Raw genomic sequence first — 19,085 nt, forward strand, 5'->3', positions numbered from 1 at the left:
CTGCTGTATCATCAACTTCTTAGGACAGGAGCGAGGTCTTAGTTATTTCTATTTCCCCAACACTGCCTAACAAGGTGCGTCACAAATACTAGCTGCTCAAGGATATCTGCTGGGTTGAATCAAGATGCGTGCTGTCTGTGGTTTTAGTATCATTTCGTTTAAATTCTACTTATTTTTTCTGCTTAAGTAGGCGCGGCCAGGAAGAAGTAAAAATAAACTAATGATACTTCTCAGCAGCTATAAGCCTGTAATTATGGTCAACCCTAAGTTACCCATGATACTGGAGACAGTGCTGGAGGGAATCTCCCACCAGAAGCATAAAAACATTATCGCCATCAGTCTTTGATATGTATTGTGTAGCCGTCAAGGAGCTGATTTGCCTTTTCAACCCTGCGTGGCCAGTCAGGTTGATATCTGCCTCCACAGTCCAGATGGCCGGCTGGGTAAGAGGGACAGAAGGAAAGACGGAAGACATGCTGGTGGCTGGGTCCAGCCTGGGACCGAACGTCTGCTCCGCACAACCCCAAGGCAAGGCCGGGCGGTCCCAGCGTCACAGGCACACGGTGTGTGTCAGCACGGTGAGGGCTTTGGCCAGTTTCTCTCAGATGACTGCAAGGGTAGAGACATCTCAGCCCCCCCCCCCCCGGCAGCCCAGTCTGGTGTCCCGAATCCGGTGTCCAGATATTTGTTTAAGGACGACGACAAAGTGTCACTGGGACTGAGTAAGGTCCTGGGACGGAGGGGGGCTGTGCTTCCAGTCTGGCTGGCATCGGGATGGTGCCTTCGCTGTGCCACCGGGAACCACTGGACGCAAATCAAAGAAAATGAGATTTGCAATTTTGCATCGATAGCCAGATAATGTAGGGGGGGGAGAGTTCCCCGCTTCCACTTTGGAAGCAAACAAATATCACATGTGGTGATTCGGCAGCTGCATGAGTTGGGGAAAATTGATGCACATTTCATGTGTCAGGGAGCTGAGTCCCAGAGAATGGAGCCAGCCTCCCAGAAAATGGTTTCTTTATATAGTTCCATCCATTTATTGTTTGATTGGACTTTCTGTATATTAAATTCAAGCTGTTCTGCCGCTCATGGGTATTATGATGCGTTGGCTCCGTGGGAAATAATGAAGGTGATGGGATTTTACAGCATCACATTACAAAGGAGGCGTCCCCAGCCTCATCCATCTCTCCATCAACTAGCTTGTGTGTGAGGTGGCACTTATATTAAAACGATTTTTCTGATTCAGTTTAATGACACTCATTCCAGTCCTGACACCCGGAATATGATTACATGAGCGAGATGCAATCTTCCTCCATCCAGTTGTGGTCAGCAAAGGCTGAGCTGTCTTCCCTCCCTGTCCCCCACCTTCCCACTCACCCATCATTTGCATTGTGCCGGGTGGAGGGCGGGGGAGGCTGGGCCTCTGTTCTGGCCTGGATGCAAGCTGGACAGAGGCACCAGCCCTGGACTCAGCCTGGAGGGCACGGTATCTGAGCCTTCTGGCCGAGAACTCTGCGTGCTCCGAGGCATTGCGGTAACTCCTTCCTCCTTGTCACAAACAGGTCCTCATTGGAAGTTGGTCTGAGGTCACTATAGAACACCTCTTCCAAAAGAGATTGCTGGGGGACTGGTCCCTACTTCCAAAAAATAAATAGATAAATAAATAAAAAGAAAGAAAGAAAGAAAGAAAAACTGCTTGGATAGCACCAGAGGATGAACACTGACGACGGGAGTACAGGTGTCAGCTTCTTGGAAGGGGTTGGTTGTGTCCAGGGGCCAGGAGACTCACAGCCAGGTCTCTGCTCCTCTCCCTGCCTGGGGAAGGGGAAGGGGGGCCTTCCAGTCATGACAGCATGTGCACAAGAGCCCTGTTGGGCCCCAGAACAGGAGCTCCCCCGCTGGATGAGAGAGACAAAAATGCTGTAGTAGTTACTGAGGGCTTCTGCCCCTCCCCTGAGGGGAGGGAGGGCCAGCCTGCCTTTTATTTACACTATTTTCCGGCAGAATAATTGCTATTCCTCAGGAAGAATCAAGTTTGTGTTTACGGGTGTGTTTAAAGAGGGAAACCCAAACAAAACCAAACAGAGAAAGGGAGAGAGAGAGATTGAGATTGATTTTGAGAGACTGAGGAGGAGAGCTGTGAAATGGGCACCAGCCCGAAAATCCCTTTCCAAAAACTGCAGCAGTTTGAATTGCTGGACTGGAAAACCAACCTAACGTAACGGTTCCAGTGTGAAGCACCCAAAGTCTCCTATATCCTACCCGTGGGAATCCACCTGTCCCCCATCTGCAGCCCTGATCGCCTGCCCGCCTCTCTGTCTCAGCCGCTCTCACAACCACTGACTTTCTGAGTCACCTGTTTCTGTTTCTGAGCCAAGACTGTCCCCCATGGTGGTGAGAGGGTGTCCAGTCCTTGGCAGGTGCTTGGTTCATGCCTTCTTGTGAAATGCTTCTCCCAGGGGTGAGGAAAGTCTTGAGGACCATATCTTCCTGGGCCAGTGCTTGCTACGGGAGCTTTTGGCTTTTTGCTACGGGAGCTTTTGGCGCTGGTGCGGTAGAAGCAGGACCAGCATGGCTTCCTGTTGCCCCTGCCTTCACGTACATGCAGAATGTTTCAGCTCTCCCCTCCCCGCCGCCAGCACCCTTGGCCCAGCCGCCATCATCTGCTGCCTGGACTATGATGGTAGCTTCTCCCCCTACAAAGCATTCACTCCCCAGCAGCCACAGTGATCCTTTTCATTTTTTTTTTTAAGTTTACTTATTTATTTTGAGGAGAGAGAGCACATCCATGCAAGCGGAAGGGAGGCAGAGAGAGAGAGAGAGAGAGAGAGAGAGAGAGAGAGAGAGAGAATCCCAAGCAGGCTCTGCACTGCCAGTGCAGAGCCCGATGCGGGCTCAAACTCATAAACCGTGAGATCGTGACCTGAGCTGAAGTCAGACGCTTAACCAACTAAGCCACCCAGCTGCCCCCCAAATAATCCTTTTCAAACTTAAGTGAGACCTACTCAGCACCCTCCAGTGGCTTCCCATTCCAAGCAGAGTAAAGGGCAAAGGGCCAAGTCTTTGGTTGCGAGGGCCCCGCATGAGCTGTTTCCCCAGTGACCTCCTATACCCGGGCTCCGCTCTTGCAGCTTGACCATTAAGACCGTCTAGCTCTTCCAAGAATAGCACCAAGGCCTCTCCTGCCTGATGGCCTTTGCATTCATTTGTTGTTCTCTTGGCCTGGAATGCTCTTCCCTAAGCTGCCCACATTCCTTCAGGTCTCTGCTCAAGTATCACCTGCGTTCCTCATGTAAAATGGCAACTCTCCCTGGCTCTCCCACCTTCCCACATTCATTACTCCCTGTTGATCGCACCATGCTTTATTTGTCTCTGTAGCATGAACTGCTGCTTGATAGAATGGATTTGTTTATGTATCTACCGTCTGGGCTTCTCCACTAGAACGTAAGCTCCATGACATCACAAACTATTGTCTTGGCTTCTGTATTCCTATTGCCTAGTGACTACTCAATAAATACGTGCTGCAGAAATAACTGGATGGAGGAAAATTTCAAGGATGGGGGTGCTTATCTTTGGCTCCCTTTCTGCTCCTCCCTGACCCCAGAGTCTGCAGTGGGAGGTATGGCCACACAGCCCAAAACGGTGAAGGAGAAGGGTTTCAGCTTCCTGTGCAAGAAAGGCCCAACTGTGCTAAGGTTGACATCAGAACCAGAGAACGCCCTGCTTGGCCTCCCCATCTCCAACCTGCCCACAAATGGAGATTTGTCTGAGATGACAATATGGCTAACATTCGGACAGCACTTCCAACCGGTTCTTAAAACGGCCAGGGGATGGTTAGCAGATGAGAAAACTGAAGAGAGGTAAGCTGGGCTACTAACCTGTTTGGTTGAACAGATATCTAGTGAGACCCTGAGCTAGGCACGGGCCATTCAATGATCTCTGGAATACAGAGATCTGCCCTTGAAGAGCTCACATCCTGCGAGAGAGACACATACGCAGATAAAGTTAATAAAATATGGCAGCCGACAAGACAGGGGTACGTAAGGCCACAATGGGAAGGAAGAGGACGGGTACCTAGGACACCCTGGTAGCAGGGGTGGCAAGAAGGCCTCCTGGAGGAGATGGTGTGGGCCTGAATTTTGAAGGATGATGGGAGTTGGCCAGACACAGAGCAGATGGGGGGCAATCTCTGGAGTGGCAGGAAGCGTATGCATAAAGTCCTCTTTTTCTGACCTTTGGTCCACTGTTCTACCTACCATCTCCTGTTTTGGCTCAAAGGAAAAGCAGTGAGTCTCATTCAATTCATTCTGTCTGGACCTGATGCTAGGCTGGGGTGCAATCATAGCGCTTTGTATTCTCAGGCAGTAGGGACACAGTAGGCACTCAATAAACGTGGAATGAATACAAGATTTCTCGTGAAGATGTGGGTCTGTATCTTCTCTTGGGAATTGCAGCACCAGAGAACTGTTGGGTAAGAAGTGCCAAACCAAGAAAAGAGCATGGGGTCATTCCTTCCCAGTAAGCATGCTATGACCAGATCCCCCCTGGGCAGGGTCACGCCACCACCCAGGTAGATACGGCTGGCCAGGGTCCCAGGCCAAGGCAATTGGGAGTTGGGAAGAGGGTTGGTGGGCCTCGAGGCAGTGAAAGAAGGTGCAGCCAGAATCTTGGGAACTGAGGGTTAACCAGATCCCAGATTGGCCCCACTTCCGGCACTGGGTTGGGGGGTCAGCCTGACCAAGTACCCCATTCTGGGGTGTGCCTGTATTGATTGTCCAGGGCCAGCCCCCAGTCTCGCAAAACCTCAGGCAGGCCCCTTCCAGGATTAGGTTTTAAAGGGAAATGCAAATCACCTGGAGGCTGCTTCATGCTTGGAAGAAGTAAAAATCGATTCTGTTTTCGTTAAAGGGATTTTTGGACCCTGTCAAAAGCTCTCTCATCTCGGGGCATGGGGTGACAGATAGGCTGGCAGTCTCAATTACATAAGCAAGCCAAGCAGGCAGCAGCAGGCCATCTTACCAGGAGCGATGCTGCTCTGTGCCCTTCCCAAGCCCGTCCCCACCTCCCCAAGACAGCCAAGAGAGCCTCATCCCATCCAGTCTCGGAGCTGGCCCTCGACGGCCCTGATGGGTGCTCTCTTGCGACGCTTTCCTTGTGCACGATCCTCTCTTCCCCACGCTGAACTGGAGCTTCACCCACGGACTGACTCAGACAGTCTGGGCCAATCGTGATGCTGAGCAAAGTCAAACACAATTAAGAAGGAAAATCTGCTTAAAAAAAAAAAAATCTACAACATAGAATACATTCACAAACTGGGTGTGTTGGTCTTATTTAATATTGGGAGTTCTGTGTTATCCCTTCCCTCGGTTAACTGAGATAATTGAGGATTTTATTTATAGCATCAATTATGAGCACTGAAATTAATCCTTTCATGGTGCATCTGGGAACTCAACTGTCAAGGGGGCATAAGGGAAACCTGGACTGGCCATGGGGGTCTTCCCCACCAGCAGAGGAAGGTGCAAAGGAAAGCCATCCTCAGGCCTTGGTGGCAGATGGGCTGTTATTGTTCTATGTGCTTAAGGTATTTTGAGATATTAAATAAACAGAAATAATTGGTTCCAGGAGATCCCTCCCTGGAGGACACCTGAGTAACTCATCAGTGAGTCCTAGGAAAGCAGGCAGAGATGGGAACTGGAGCAAGGAAGAGTGAACTCCACTTGGCACATCGGCCCTAGGCCCAGCCCTGCAGCCTGTCAGTCAGCCCTGCTCTGCAAAGAAGCTAAAGAAAGTTTCTCCCAGACGGAAACGGGAACTTGGGGCAGAATCAGGGCAGGGAGGGTCTGGAGATGGGGAAAACTAAGTGTCTGTTGGGAGTTGTTGGAAGCAGCCGTACAGAACGTGGACTATGGCAGAATGTTGGCCTTTGGTATTCCACAGCCACTTGGGGGCTCAAATCCCAGCAGACAGTAAGAAAAAGAAGGGTTTTCTGGAGCAGTTTAAGCCCACGACTAGCCAGTGAATCTGTTCAGGACAGGAACCAGCCAGGGTCGAGTTGGGAAGGCCTTCGAGAAGGACAAGAAGATGCCCACAATGCAGAGTGTCTCAGGAGATGGACCAGACACCAAGCGAAGGCTGCCCTCCTCTGCCCCCAGGGCCCAGGGCTGGGACAGAGCCCAAATCTTAGGTCCACCCTAGAAAGAGGAAAGGCAGGTCTGGAAAGGACTGAGAACAGTATCAGGTCAGGCAAATGGTATAGGCACCCCATTCACATCGACCAATCCATTAAAAAGTGTTTTGCCAAGCACCTGCTATGTATAGCCAAGCAGTGAGCCTGGTGATGGTTCCAACTGCCAATTCAGGTCAAAGTCAAAGTAGTCCAATCGAGCATTAGACTACACCAGCCAGGGCGGAGGGGAAGAAAAAGCCTGCTGTCCCATTACTTATCTGAGGTTAGGGGAGACACTCCTGAAGGCTTCTTTTCTTGCTCATTCGTTTCCCCTCCCAGAGGCTAGACGTTTCGACGCATGCAGAAGAGCAGGGAGAGGAGCCCACAGGGCCAGCAGTCAGGGGAAGCATGCTACTTCCCATGCAGGTGCCCTTTCCTCCCTCTTTGCTTTCACTCTCTGGCAGAGGCCTCTTGCTCCCTGCCATCCTCTCTCCTCCCTCAGAAAGTAAATATGAGGCCAAGATTGTCCGTCCCCTGACACTGAACTCACCCCTTGATCTACAGGGTGAATGCTAAAGGAAATCAGTGGTCTCCCCAGCGACAGTAAAACAGCGCCTTTTGCTAGGAAAGCAGCCATTAATTTCAAAGGCAGTCTTTAAACTGGCCAGAGGCAGATGTTTTATTTACAAATTCCCTGTGTGCCTAGTAGAGTGGCTGTAGTACTCACCGCACTGATGTTTTCTTGCAGAGTGATGTGACTAGAAGAAACTAACACTCTGTGGCCATCATATAAAAGAAGTAACCCTGGGGGGCTCTGCCTTCCACCTATGTCCCCGACAGTCTGGGTGTAAGCGGAGTGGTGAGTGGACAGAGAAAGGGCACTGGAGGCAGTCAGGCTGGTTTTGGAGAACCAGCGCTGCCCCTTCTCAGCTGTATGACTACAGAAATCTACTTGACCTCTAGAGCCTCGCCTTCTTTCTGTGTCTTCAAAGTTGTATGGCATTTTTCCTACCTTGCAGGACTGCTGTGAAGACTTCAAGGGATAATGTATGCAAAGTGCTTAGCGCACTGCTGACACATGGTAGACACACACACATGCTGTTATACTAATAATAAAAAGTAATAGGCAGGTGGCCACTGAAGTTTCCATCGATCTCTTCTGAAATGATCCCATTTTAACTCTGACATCCATCTGTCTGCCCTGTTTTCTCCCCATGGCAGTCCTGAGGCATCACTCTGGTGTCATGAGTCCCCATCAGAGGGCACTTAAGGACACTGGATAGTCAGAGCCACATCGGGAGCATGGCCAGGGAGGTCTTGGCCATGGGTGAGGTTGCCTTCAGGAGAGTGAAGGGATGGGCAGGGTCTGCCTAGAAGGGGTAAATGTGTCTCTTTCTCTTGATACGGTGGCCAGCCCCCAAGCCACTTTATCCCTAAATATCCTGCTGTGCCAAGAAGCCCACATCTGCCACCTAAACCAAGAGACAAGGTCAGATGACCAGACATTCTTACCCACTCCGGGCGTGAGCAGCTGTTCAAAGAACTGTGTGTGTGCTGGAGGGAGAGGAAGGGGCAGGATGGCCTGTGTCAGATCGACAAGAGACAAAGGGAATGCCCCCATCAAATATGGCCTCCACAAATGGACAATGACACCCCTTGCTCTCCCCCTCCCGTGTGGCACAATGACAAATGTAATCATTTTAAAAGGTCCCGTCACCTGCTCAGTCATTCCCAATAAGCACACACAGCACTATGGAAAAACCGACACCAGTGCCGCAGGGTTTCAGGCCAGGAAAAAAAAAAATCGAATCACCAGGACGCCACCAACCGAATTGTCAAAGACCAAATAAAAAGCTTCATGAATTCTCCATCAGCAATATAATGCTTCCTGGCCTAAGCAAATACAGACCCAGCACATGAATTGTAAAGGGATTTTTGCATTAGCCTCCGTGACTCGCAACGCCCAAAGCAGAAACCCCTAAGAAATACATGTCTCCATAAAGCTGCCTTCGTTGGCTCTAATCCTGTTAGGGTGAAGATTGCAATCTCCTTCCTGAGCCCCTTCCTCTGATGGAAAGCTCACATGCCAGCACCATAAATACATTTCTGTGACCTCAGCTGGAGAAGGGACCTCGGGGAGATGGAAGAGACAGAGTCACCCGTAGCCTTGCTGAGTGCCTCTCCCTCCCTCTGATGATATTGCTGCTTCTGTGTCTGACCACGTGATCCGTGCAGACCACCTCAGAGTCGCCCAGGTAGGCCGGGGCATTCAATCACAGAGTCGGGCTGAGGAAGCAAGACTGCAACTCCTTCCATGAGAAGAAAACAAATCGGATGCCCCGCTTTGCCGAAAACCCAAGTTCAGAGTCACTTAGAGAAAGCCTGCTCAGATCCACTGAACCCTTGAGCATCTGTGGCAGCAGAGAAGAGAAGGCAACAGAGAAATAGCCTGCAGATATACTACAGAGAAGAAATGCAGGAAGGATCCAGAAGAAGTGCTCTCGGTGTCTTCTGGTTAATGGAAATGTGTACCCTCCTTACGACACTCACAGAACACCTCAGGGCCTTCTTCCTTCCTACCTGCTGCCCCGTTTCTCTCTCAGTGACAGCCCTTACAAGCACGGATGCTTGTAAGAATACAGCCACTCACCCCACCCCCCACAACACACTGCACGCATGGCTGAGAAGACAAATGACGGCTTGATTTTCCATGTTGTATAGAATGCATGGCCCCCCCAAAAAAGAAAACTCAATGCAGAGCAAGCTACCACCCCCAAACAAATCACTTGTGTGCCTTCCTTTTCTGATGAGGCAACTCCCCTTGCTCCTACAACTTGGCCAAGCGACTCCCCACTCCTCTGCCCAGTCCTGATGCCATCCACGGTTTCCCACCCATCCAACCTCCACCCTCTTCCGGTCTACCGGCACAGACTTACCCCAGTGTGGTCATGGTGACAATGGTGTACCAAAAAGAGGCAGGAATGCTCGTGAACTTGCTGGCAGAGGAGCCCTTCTCCGCGTAAAACATCACAGTGGCAAAGATGATGATGGCCATGGTGAGGGAGAAGAGGAGAAAGCCGAGTTCAGAGGCACAGCTCTTGAGCGTGTAGCCCAGGATCCGCAAGCCCTGGGAGTGGCGCGAGAACTTGAAGATCCTGAAGACGCGGAAGACCCGGAGCGTGACAAAGGCACCGGACACGTCCTCATTGTTGGTCATGACCAGGCCGATGTAGTACGGCATGATGGCCACCACGTCGATGATGCTCATGACGCTGCGGATGAAGCGGTAGCGGCTGGGCGCCGCGAAGAGCCGGAGGAGGTACTCCACGGTGAAGATCATGACGCAGGCAGTGTCCAGGCAGAAGAAGGCCACCGAGTAGCGCTCTCCACAGGGCAGCTCCTTGCTCCCGGGCACCGTGCCGCACGGCACCGTCTCCACCACGTTGGTGATGACCGACACGGCAATGAAGAAGCCAGTCACGTAGTAGAAGACCAAGGCCAGCGTGCTGGTGTGCGGGTTCTCGAAGGCCCGCCACATGGTCTGGCGGAAGCTGAGCGAAGGCATGGACTCCTGGTTGTTCTCCGAGTCGTTGTCGTCCATGAGCCGCTCGGCGTTCTCCCTCTTGCGGTCCTTGTACTCCTCGTAACAGCAGTCTCCGATGATCTCCGGGAGGATGCCATAGAAAGCCAGCTCGTCGTCGTAGGCCGAGATGCACTCGTAGCGCGGGTAGTGCAGCTTCCCCGTGCGGTAGAAGTTGAGGACGCACCGGAACACCTCTGGGTCCCGGTCAAAGAAGTACTCCTTGGTGTCCTCGTTGAAGAAGAACTCCTTCTCCGTGCTGCCCAGCAGCGTGTCCGGGTAGCGCTCCAGCGTGGTCCGCCAGGTCTGGAACCTCCGGCCGCTCACGTTGAGGACGATCAGTTCATCCTGCCGCTTGTTCTTGTCGGCGGGGGCGAGGGGCATGGGGCAGTTGGCCACTGGCATCCACCCGATGGCCGCCGCCCGCGCAAAAGGCAGCCAGGCTGCCACTCCCGCCGCCATGGTGACTCCAGCTCTTGGGCTGGCCACTGCTCAGAGGCTTTGCACACCAGCTTGGAGTTAGTTCCGGGACCCCTGGGAGATGGGAGGAGAGAGCAGAGAACCGGGTGAGTCCATGATTGCCTCCCAGGTAGGCAATGGGACACAGGGAAGGGTCCGTGCTGAGTGGAACAGCGAGCAAAAGTCTTGAAGGCAAATTAACGAAACCGAAGCCGCCACCGAAGAGAGGAGACTGGATTCTTTTCCCTCCCCTCCTAGGGAGAGCACCTAGCACAGGGCAGTGCTGCAGTGTGGGATCACCAGATGTTGTTGACTGCCCGACAAATTGTCGAGTTCCGAGAAGGCTCAGGAGCATTTGGAGGGAAAGCCTCTTTACTAGGAAGATCTGGGAAGACGCAGGTAATAATCAGCTCTGAAAGGTTATGGCGTTATTACGAATTTAAATTGGGAGAGGGTAAATGAGTTCTCATTAAAAAAATTTAAAAGTGGGATAAACATGCTAATTTTTATTTCACTCTTCACCCACCAGGGTAATCAGGAATGGGGTGTGGGTGAGAGAGATCAGGTAAACACATGCTTTCTACTCCCCCCTGGTGAGATGGAGGCCGGGGCTGCCCGTGTCTGGAAAGTTCTCTGAGATGGCAGGTGAAGACGGTAGGCCTACAGCTTGGTACAGTTCTGTTCCCCAAGTCCCATGGAGAAGGCTGTCCCTGGTGCTACCTTCTGGGACACCTGGCAACCTAGCCTCCAATCGTATCCCTCAGAGCCATGGCAGAAAGATGTGGGAGAGGCCGTGAGGTGCGGCGGGGTTCCCTCCCCATCCTGTAAAGGGGGTCCTGGGCTCTTGGCTCACCTGCCTTCCATGCATTGTCCCTCTCCCTCCAAGAGGAAACTGAACCACACTCACTGCCGTCTCCAGATTCCTCGCCTCCCGTCTCCATCTGCCCACCATCCAGAGCTCCCTCGGGTTATATAACAACACTCTTTCCCATGCCAGTGCCTTTCACCTGGCCCCGCTCCACCCCTGGAGGCTCCTCCAGAGCTGGGCCACCTCGTCCCCTCACCCACCAGTCTCTCAACCACACCGTGGACACACCTCCCTGTCACCTGCATGGCTGGGGGGAAACAATGGCTTGAAGAATTATTTTTGGCCTTGAGAAACAGATTTACCTTCCCAAATCTGGCTTTTTAAAGATGATACTGAAATGACTCTGAATCCCCAAATGTGTTGCCATCTGTGGGAAGACATGTGGTGACACAGAAACAACGTAACAGCACCAGGAAATTGTTTGGGGTTGACACACTCATTTTCACTAATCCTAAACTGGCACCCGGACCCAGCCCTAACTCAGAATTATTTGGACACTCTGGAGTTCAGTTGGCTTGACTCCATGTTTAAATCAGTGAGGCAGACGATCTTCGTCTTTCCCTGTAAACCTGCTTCCTTCTCCTGACTACCAACTCCTCTAGGCTGTCAGATGTCTACTGCCGCTCACTCCTGAACTGCCACTAGACTTTCCCGTCTGGACAAGGTCAACCCGAACTTCCCTCCTTGCCAAAACCTGCTCATCAGTCAACCTTTTGTTCACGGTTTCCCTAACCCCAGGCCTGTCCCTTTGGCCACCTTTCTCATTGCTTCACCCACACGGTTTGCCAAATAATGAGACAATAGTTCTTACTGCCCTCGTTAAGGCCCCAGTTTGCTCCCTTCCCACTGGCCTGCTCATCTCTCGTCCCACGCGACCCCCACCGTTTCTCCCGGTCCCTGGGGAACCCATTCTGCTCAGAGTAACCTCCCTAAAGCAAGGTTCCGGTGGTGCCTTATCCCACAACCCACAAAATCAAGTCCAAACTCTGGCCTGGCATTCCAGGACTGCCACAGACAGATCCTGGCTTACCTTTCCAGCCCAAGCCCCATGCACCCGTGCAGACCTCCAGCAACAAGGCCAGAGCGGCTCGTGCACACACTGTGTGGGGCGCTGTTTCTGGACACTCTTCCTTCCGTGGGGAATATCCTTTCCCTTCGGCCCTCCTCTTCGCCTCCCTGTTCCTCACCCTCTCTGTGACGCCCCCTTGAAATCCTCTCCTTCTCTGGGCTCACAGCACCTTGTTTGCTCCTCTCTTCTGGCACCTATTGCCCTCTGGGTTGGATTACAAGTCACTTTCAACATGTCTTATTAACACTCGCGGCTCACTATCGTCCTGCACGTACTCTATGCCAGTCTCTGCGCGAACGGGCTCCTGTCATCATCTCACATTATCCTCCCAGCAACCCTGGAAGCCGCCTGAGAGTTGGCGGCGTGCCAGCTGGAAATGGACAGATCGGGGATCCCACCTCGGGCAGGGTGACCCCCACCCCCCGGCCCCCGTCACCCCATGCCCCCCAGCCTATGCTACGTGACTTCTCAAGGTCTTCCGTCCATAGAAGAATGGCAGCAGATGTCTACACAGGGCTGACTGTGTGCCAGGCACTGTACCACATGCTTACGTGGCCCACGTCAGCTGAGCCCACTGACGGCCCTAGGGGGTAGACACCACTGCGGTCCCCATTTTGCAGGTGAAGAAGATGAATCATGAGGAGCTTTAGTAACTGGCCTAAGGATGCAATAAGAAAGAAGAGAGATTTAAACCCAGGCAATGCGGAGTTCAAGGGTACAGCCCTGTTCCCCCCACCCCTTGCCCCGTCCCATAGTAAGCTCCTGAAGGGTAAAGGCCATGACGCCTCAGTTTTTACATGACAGCCCAGGAGGTAGCTCAGTGTGCTGCTGTCAGTAGGTTCTCAGACTGGGAACCCTGATTTTACAGCCGCCATTTGCATTCTGTCAATTTTACTCCATGCCGTGCTAAGTGGTGGGGGTGGGGGGGCGTCCAGGGTAGACTTTTCTCTCTCCTAACAGACAATACACTCTGCAGACAGATCGGAATCAAAAGAAGCCAATTGAAGTGGCTCTGACTCACTGTGCTCTCAGTCGGGTTTTCTCAAGGAGCCAATCTCTGCCTCAGTTTCCTCATCTGCATGCTAAAGAGAATATTCACAGGCCCCTCTGCTCCCTCAAAAAGGGAGGTTGATTCAGATGCCACAGAAGACAACAGGAATGACAATGACATTCCCCATAAATGTCATCGCTCAGAGAACAGAAAACCAGCACAAGCCTGATGAGCTCCTGATTATGGGGAAAGAACAGGGGGGTTGTTCACCCTCTGCAGTGGGTGGTCCACATGCTACGAATGGATGTGGGAACACATCCTGCGCATTTTATATCCTTTGCAAGAAATTTACCCTGTTAGTTCCCATACTTCCTCCAGGCTATCGGGAGGATTTGTAGTCCCTCCACACACTCTTAGCTGGGTTTTCTAAGGAGCAAGGGAAGTTTGGCAAGCAAGCCCACGACATAAACGTTGGCCACAGATAATTCCAATTCACGTTTGGTTAACACTCATGGAGTGCTGACAATGCTCTGGGCACTGTTTTAGGCACTCTTACAGCAACAATTTAATTTGTCCCCACAAAAAAATCCTATGACGTGGCCGTCTCTGCCCATAAGTTTCAGGGAAGGAGCAGAGACTCAGAAAGATTCCTTCAAAGTGGCTAAATTCCATGTATATAGGAGTTGATGATTTTTCAAACAGACCATTGACTGAGTCACTGCCAAGTGGCTCTCCCGACCCAAGTATAGGTAGGTATTGATGCTCCCCACAGAAGACAGCAGGATGCAGAGACTCCCCTCCCCCTGTCCCAGGCAGCAAAGAGCACGCAGTGGGGAAGTCCTACATTCCAGCTTCAATTCTCCCCTGAATGTGTGAAGGCAAGCCACCATCGTACTCTGGGCCTCAGAATCCTGATCTGTACAAGGAGACAAATGGGCAAGAAAGTGACAAGGAGCCCTTGGTTCAAGGAATCCGTGATTCCACTAGGATCCAGGATATCAAGGTCTCACTGAGACCTCTTCCTAACGGTTGCCCATACAAAGCAGGAAGCAGAGCATCTGGGTTTGTTGCTGTGGGGACAGACTGAGCCCGAGCCTCATCTCAGCAGAGGCAGCTCTGAGAATTCCTGATGAGGCTGGTGCCCAGAACAGGGTGCACAATCTGCATCACTCAGAACTCAAGGCTGTCCAAGGCCGGGTCTAACAGCAGAAGGCCCGGCCTCCTCCCTGGAGGAGAAAGGGGGCCAGGCTCCCAGACACCAGGCCCTGGACCTCTGACCCTTAACATTTTTGCCTTATCCTAGAATGGAGCTCAGAGAGGTAGGACCTTGAGGGGGTTCAAGTGGCAAAGAGTAAGGTAAGAGACTGCTGAGCCAAGAGCATCTGAACCAAGAGACCCTGGAGCATCCAGCTTGCAGACATGCAGCTCTGTACCCTGAAAAGGCAATGCCCTTCCCCTTCCATTCTCCCAGGGCTGCTCCACCCTGACTCCCAAACCTCAGTGCCTGGTGCCTGCCCCTGCCAACCTGAGCTCCACCACCTTACCCTTTCCACCTCAGGCCAAATCCCTCTTCCTAAGGGCAATGAGTACTCTATATACTGCTTTCAGATGAATAATTGAGAGGTAAGGAAGGAAAATCAACCCCTCTCTATCTATCATAAAAGCCTCTAGTCCCAAGGCCAAACCAATCCAGGACGATCTTCCCAAAGAAGGCCAGGCAAAAGCCAGGTTGTCTCCAGAGGCTCAAGCTCTGTTCCCCCCGGTAAAAGGTACCCCAAAAGGAGCAATTACCCCACTGTTACTTTCTGTGTGTGTGTGTGTGTGTGTGTGTGTGTGTGTGTGTGTGTGTAGGGGGCGGGGTGGGGCTTGGAAGGGGAGGAAAAGTTTCCCACCAGATACCGTGCCCAAGGCCATACTAGGTCTGCACAACCCCGCAGACATGACCTGGCTTAAGCAGGGCTTCTCCGTGGCTCTCACCGCAGCGCTCGCCCCCTGACAGGGACCAACACCTCCTGGAGCAGATCTGGGTATGAATTCCTGCAACAGGCACAAGAGTGCGGCCCCATTTCCAGCCAATGGCACTGCACATGCCTCAAATGCCAAGGTTTTACTAGGACGTGGACGCCTTACAAATGAAAAATCTGAAGCTATTTTTGCTTTTGGCAGAAGAGTTTGACAGTGGGAAAGATGGGGGTGGGGGGAGGCTGGGGAAGAGCCGTTTAAAACAGGTAAGTGCTCTAACGACAAAGGCAAAAAATCCTGGAAGAGGGGAATACATTTCCCCCTGCTGTAAAAAGTCAGCCCTATTAAACAGCTTCTGTTTTGGAGGTAGAGGGCCAAAAGTGGGCAAAGTGACCAGACAGCCTGTCCTGGGGATTGACACCTGACCTGAGCCCAGGCAGGCACAGGGCAGCAAAAGCATCGCATCACCAAGGTCTGCCCTTCAATGACCTCAGCAGAGTGCGGGGTGTGGAGAGTCTCTGGAAACTTTTACCTTCCACAATTTCATATCATGTTGCTTAGCTCACAATGGGGCCAGTCCAGGGGAGGGGAGGGTCCTGGTGATCCAGGGGGCCTTCTCCCATGCCCACAGGGTTTGGGTAAGCAGGCATGAAATGACAGGGTGTTAGGCTGGGGATCCTTAGGGTACAGGCCTGGGACATACATACAGATCCTCTTTTCCCACAGTGCCACTCCTAGGCTGGCCAGGGCACTTTCCTGAACTCTCTTTTTCTTCAGCCTCCTCAACTGCAAAAGGGAACAAGCTACTAATCTTTCTTCCTCTGGGGGTCCCTTGTGTACTTGCATTTTGTTGCATTCAAGTAGCGACACGGAAAAATAAACACATCAACTGCCGTTTGTGTGCCAACATGTCCACATGGGGAAATGTACACACACTTTGCGTTGAATTCGTGCACGCCCTTTCTACAGACATTAAATATCCAGGGTCCCTTGAAGTAACGGTAAATAAGGCACAAATTTAACCATCACATAAGTTCACGCAACATGCCAACGTGCACCATATAGGAACCTTTGCCCAGTCTTACAAACGGAACCCATTGTGCCAAGGATCACAAGAAAGTTCAGACACCCTCTCTTCAGAAACAACCACGGAGCCTTCTCTTTGCTCTAAGATTCCAGGTCCGGAACCTCAGCCTGTTGCTGACATATCAGGCTGCCCGGGATGAAAGCAGAACCTCTTGGACTTGATTCAAATGTCAACGCTAAGCAAGTGCAGGAATTTAGTTGATTCCAGGTAACTTCTCTGCCCTGTCCCTTCCGTGCCCCATCCCCAACGTAAACACCTCCAAAAAGTGAGTCTTCGGAAACCCCTCCCCCGGGCCGCACTGGCCCCGGGTGTCACTTTAGAGACCTTTCCCGGAGCTCCAGGGGTGGAAGCGGCAACCGGGTAGGACCAGATGTGCGGCCCCGAGCCTCTGGTAGGCACGCCGCCGGCTCGGTGGGCTGGAGAACTTTGCGAAGCGCCCCAAACTGCTCCTTGCTTCCACTCTCAGCCATTTCTCTCGTTCTCCCCTCACAACGAGCCAGGGGACCGAGCAAGCCGTCGCCACCTGCCGCCGGATCCCGGGGCGCTGCCTGTGGCACCCCCGAGGGAAGGCAGGCCAATGGAAAGAGGGCAGAGGTTCACACCCCCACCCCCAAGCCTCACGTCTCCGAGCTGCCCGGAGGTGGCTGCACAGCCGGAGGGAACCGACGCCCCCGGGCCGGCTGCCTGCTCCCCCGCGGCGCCGGCCCCACCCCCAATCCTTCCGGCGCCCCAGCGCCCACCCACCCGGGCGCAGGAGTGGGAGGGTGCCGCGTGGGCAGCGGGAGCAACAGGCGTGGGAGCAGCGCTCCTCACACTTCCTGGCTCCAGAAGGCTCGGTCGCGTCCCTCTTACCTTCGGCGAAGCGAGCCCCGGGCCCCGCGCCCCGCGCCCGCGCGCGCGAGGAAGCTGCGGCCGGGAGCCGGGGGCCGCGGAGGCGCGGAGCGCCCAGCAGCGCGGCGAAGCGCCCAGCAGCCGCCGCTCGCCGGCGAAGTCTCGCTCGCTCTCTCCCTGGCTCGGTCCGTTCGTGCGTCCCTCGGTCCTTGGGGCCCTCCCTCCCCCGCCGCCGCCGCCGCCGCCGCCGCCGCCGCCGCCGCCGCTCCAGCCCCGGCTCGGCGGCGCGTCCCCTCCCCGCTTCGCCGCCCCGCTCGCGGGCTCGCGGGCTCGCGGGCTCCCTCGCTCGCGCCCTGCCCCCGCCGCTGCCGGCGCCGCGCGGAGCGGAGCCCGGCGGGCCACGGGCTGCCTGGCGAGGTCCCTCTCCCGAAGGGGGAGGCGTTGGGGGCGCGGCGCGGGCGGGGCGGAGAGGAGAGTCCGGGGGCGGCGGCGAGGCTGCGCCCTCCGCTCCCTGCCGATCCCCGCCGGCCGAGCGGCTCCAGGCCCGGCCGGAGAGCGCGGGCCGCCAGGCAGCGGAGGAAGAGAGGAGGAGGACCTGGAGGCTCGCCGAGGGAGGGTGCCCGGGGCGAGGGCGTGTGACTCCCCGCGCGAGGGTGTGTGTGAGTGCGTGTGTGTGTGTGTGTGTGTGTGTGTGTGTGTGTGTGTGTGTAGAGAGAGGGGCGCGCGCGCGAGCGGGGGGCGGGGAGACGAGGCAGAGCCTGGTGCGTCTCCCCGGGCGAGTGGAGGAATCCTAGGGTGTGCCTGGAGGTGGCGGAGTGTACCAGCGCGGGTGGAAGCGCGTGTGCCGGCGAGGGTGGGCACGGGGGTGAGCGTGGCAAGGTGAGCTCGGCTTGGGGTGGGGGCGGAGCACGGAGTGGGCACGAGTGTGAGCTCGGGGGCGTGTATGCTGGGGACCCGGGGAGAGGCGGCACGGAGCCCCGATGTGTGCGCGCGCGTGGGGGGGGGGTGTGGAGCTAGCCGGGTGTCTCTTTCTCACCGACTGTCCACGCGACACCAGCACTTGCTCACGGCCGAGCCCCGCCACCTGGCGAGGTGGAGCCAGCCACCGCGCAAGCTTCCCGGCTCGCCGCGACTCTCAGCTCCGAGTGCCGTGTGCCTGGGCTGGAGATCCCAAGGGGGACTCATACTGCCCTTATCCCACGTAAGAGCCGCTCTCCTCCCAGGGCGCGAGGGGCACGACCCGAAGGTAGGATTTCACCTTCTTGTCCTGCCACGTGTTCCTAGCACCCAGATCCGAGAGTCTGGACTTGGGAGGATGAACTCTGCCTGCGTCCGCCGGATCCCTGGGTCCCTCCCCAAAGCCCACGGATCCCCATTGCCCTGTGCCTCGACCCAGGATGGGGAGCAGGAGGTCGGCACGTGCCCACAGGGCCCGGCGGATGGAGCCTGGAGCATCCCGGAGTGTGGTATCCGGCCCAGCCTCCCCCACACTCCCGGCCGCGGCGCGCGGAACGTTCAGTCCCCGCAGACCCAGACCGTGCCGACCCGCGGCTCCAGCTTTCCCCTGGTCTGCGGCCCCGGTGCCCGGAATCCCGGGATCTCAGCCCGCCACTCGAGAAGCCAGACGACTCCGTGCCTCAGCAGGACCGGAACACAGGGCTTGAGAGGTCACAGTTCTGAGTGGGGAGAGGTGGAGTGTGGAGAACCTGAGACAGACACAGAAAAGCAAAGTGTGCGGTGAAGGCGAGGGTGTGCTAGAAAGAACCTCGCTGAGTCCGGAACGGGGTTTCTGGCTTGTGAGAAGCCCAGCCCTGTTCCAGGTGACAGTTTGGGGGTCGGTCGTTGTGGTCTAGGCCGCTGTGGGTTCCTGGCAGCTGGCGCCCTTCTTTCCCTTATTCCTGCCACTCTCCCCAAAACCCCCTTCAGTGTGTCGGTTTGAAAGGTGTACAATTGGTCCTTCAAGAGGTGGGCGTGGGATCCATTAGCATTTGCCAGGAGTCCCAGAGCGGTGTGAGATTTGCATACTGATTTACATACAGTAATAATGATTAACAACACTGCCACTCCCTGGC

At 54.5% G+C, this 19,085-nt stretch overlaps 1 protein-coding gene and 1 long non-coding RNA gene across 3 annotated transcripts in view; one reads left to right on the top strand and one right to left on the bottom strand.

Moving 5' to 3' along the window:
- The window catches only part of KCND3 (potassium voltage-gated channel subfamily D member 3), a 208,936-nt gene extending 191,806 nt beyond the window's left edge, over positions 1 to 17,130 (bottom strand). For both annotated transcript variants that reach the window (XM_043575850.1, XM_043575849.1), the window contains exons 1-2: positions 17,035 to 17,130; positions 9,103 to 10,280 (exon numbers count right to left, since the gene is read on the bottom strand). In XM_043575850.1, coding sequence (XP_043431785.1) covers positions 9,103 to 10,208 — 1,106 coding nt within the window. In that variant the 5' untranslated portion in view covers positions 10,209 to 10,280; positions 17,035 to 17,130. The remainder of the gene's footprint in view (positions 1 to 9,102; positions 10,281 to 17,034) is intronic.
- Positions 2,924 to 7,303, top strand: LOC122480939. The gene is made up of 2 exons (XR_006296709.1): positions 2,924 to 3,860; positions 6,915 to 7,303. It is a non-coding gene; the product is annotated as an uncharacterized LOC122480939 (long non-coding RNA).
- Positions 17,131 to 19,085: the final 1,955 nt, after the last annotated feature.

The sequence above is a fragment of the Prionailurus bengalensis genome, chromosome C1 (genome assembly GCF_016509475.1).
Source record: "Prionailurus bengalensis isolate Pbe53 chromosome C1, Fcat_Pben_1.1_paternal_pri, whole genome shotgun sequence".
In the NCBI taxonomy this organism is placed as follows: Eukaryota; Metazoa; Chordata; class Mammalia; order Carnivora; family Felidae; genus Prionailurus; species Prionailurus bengalensis.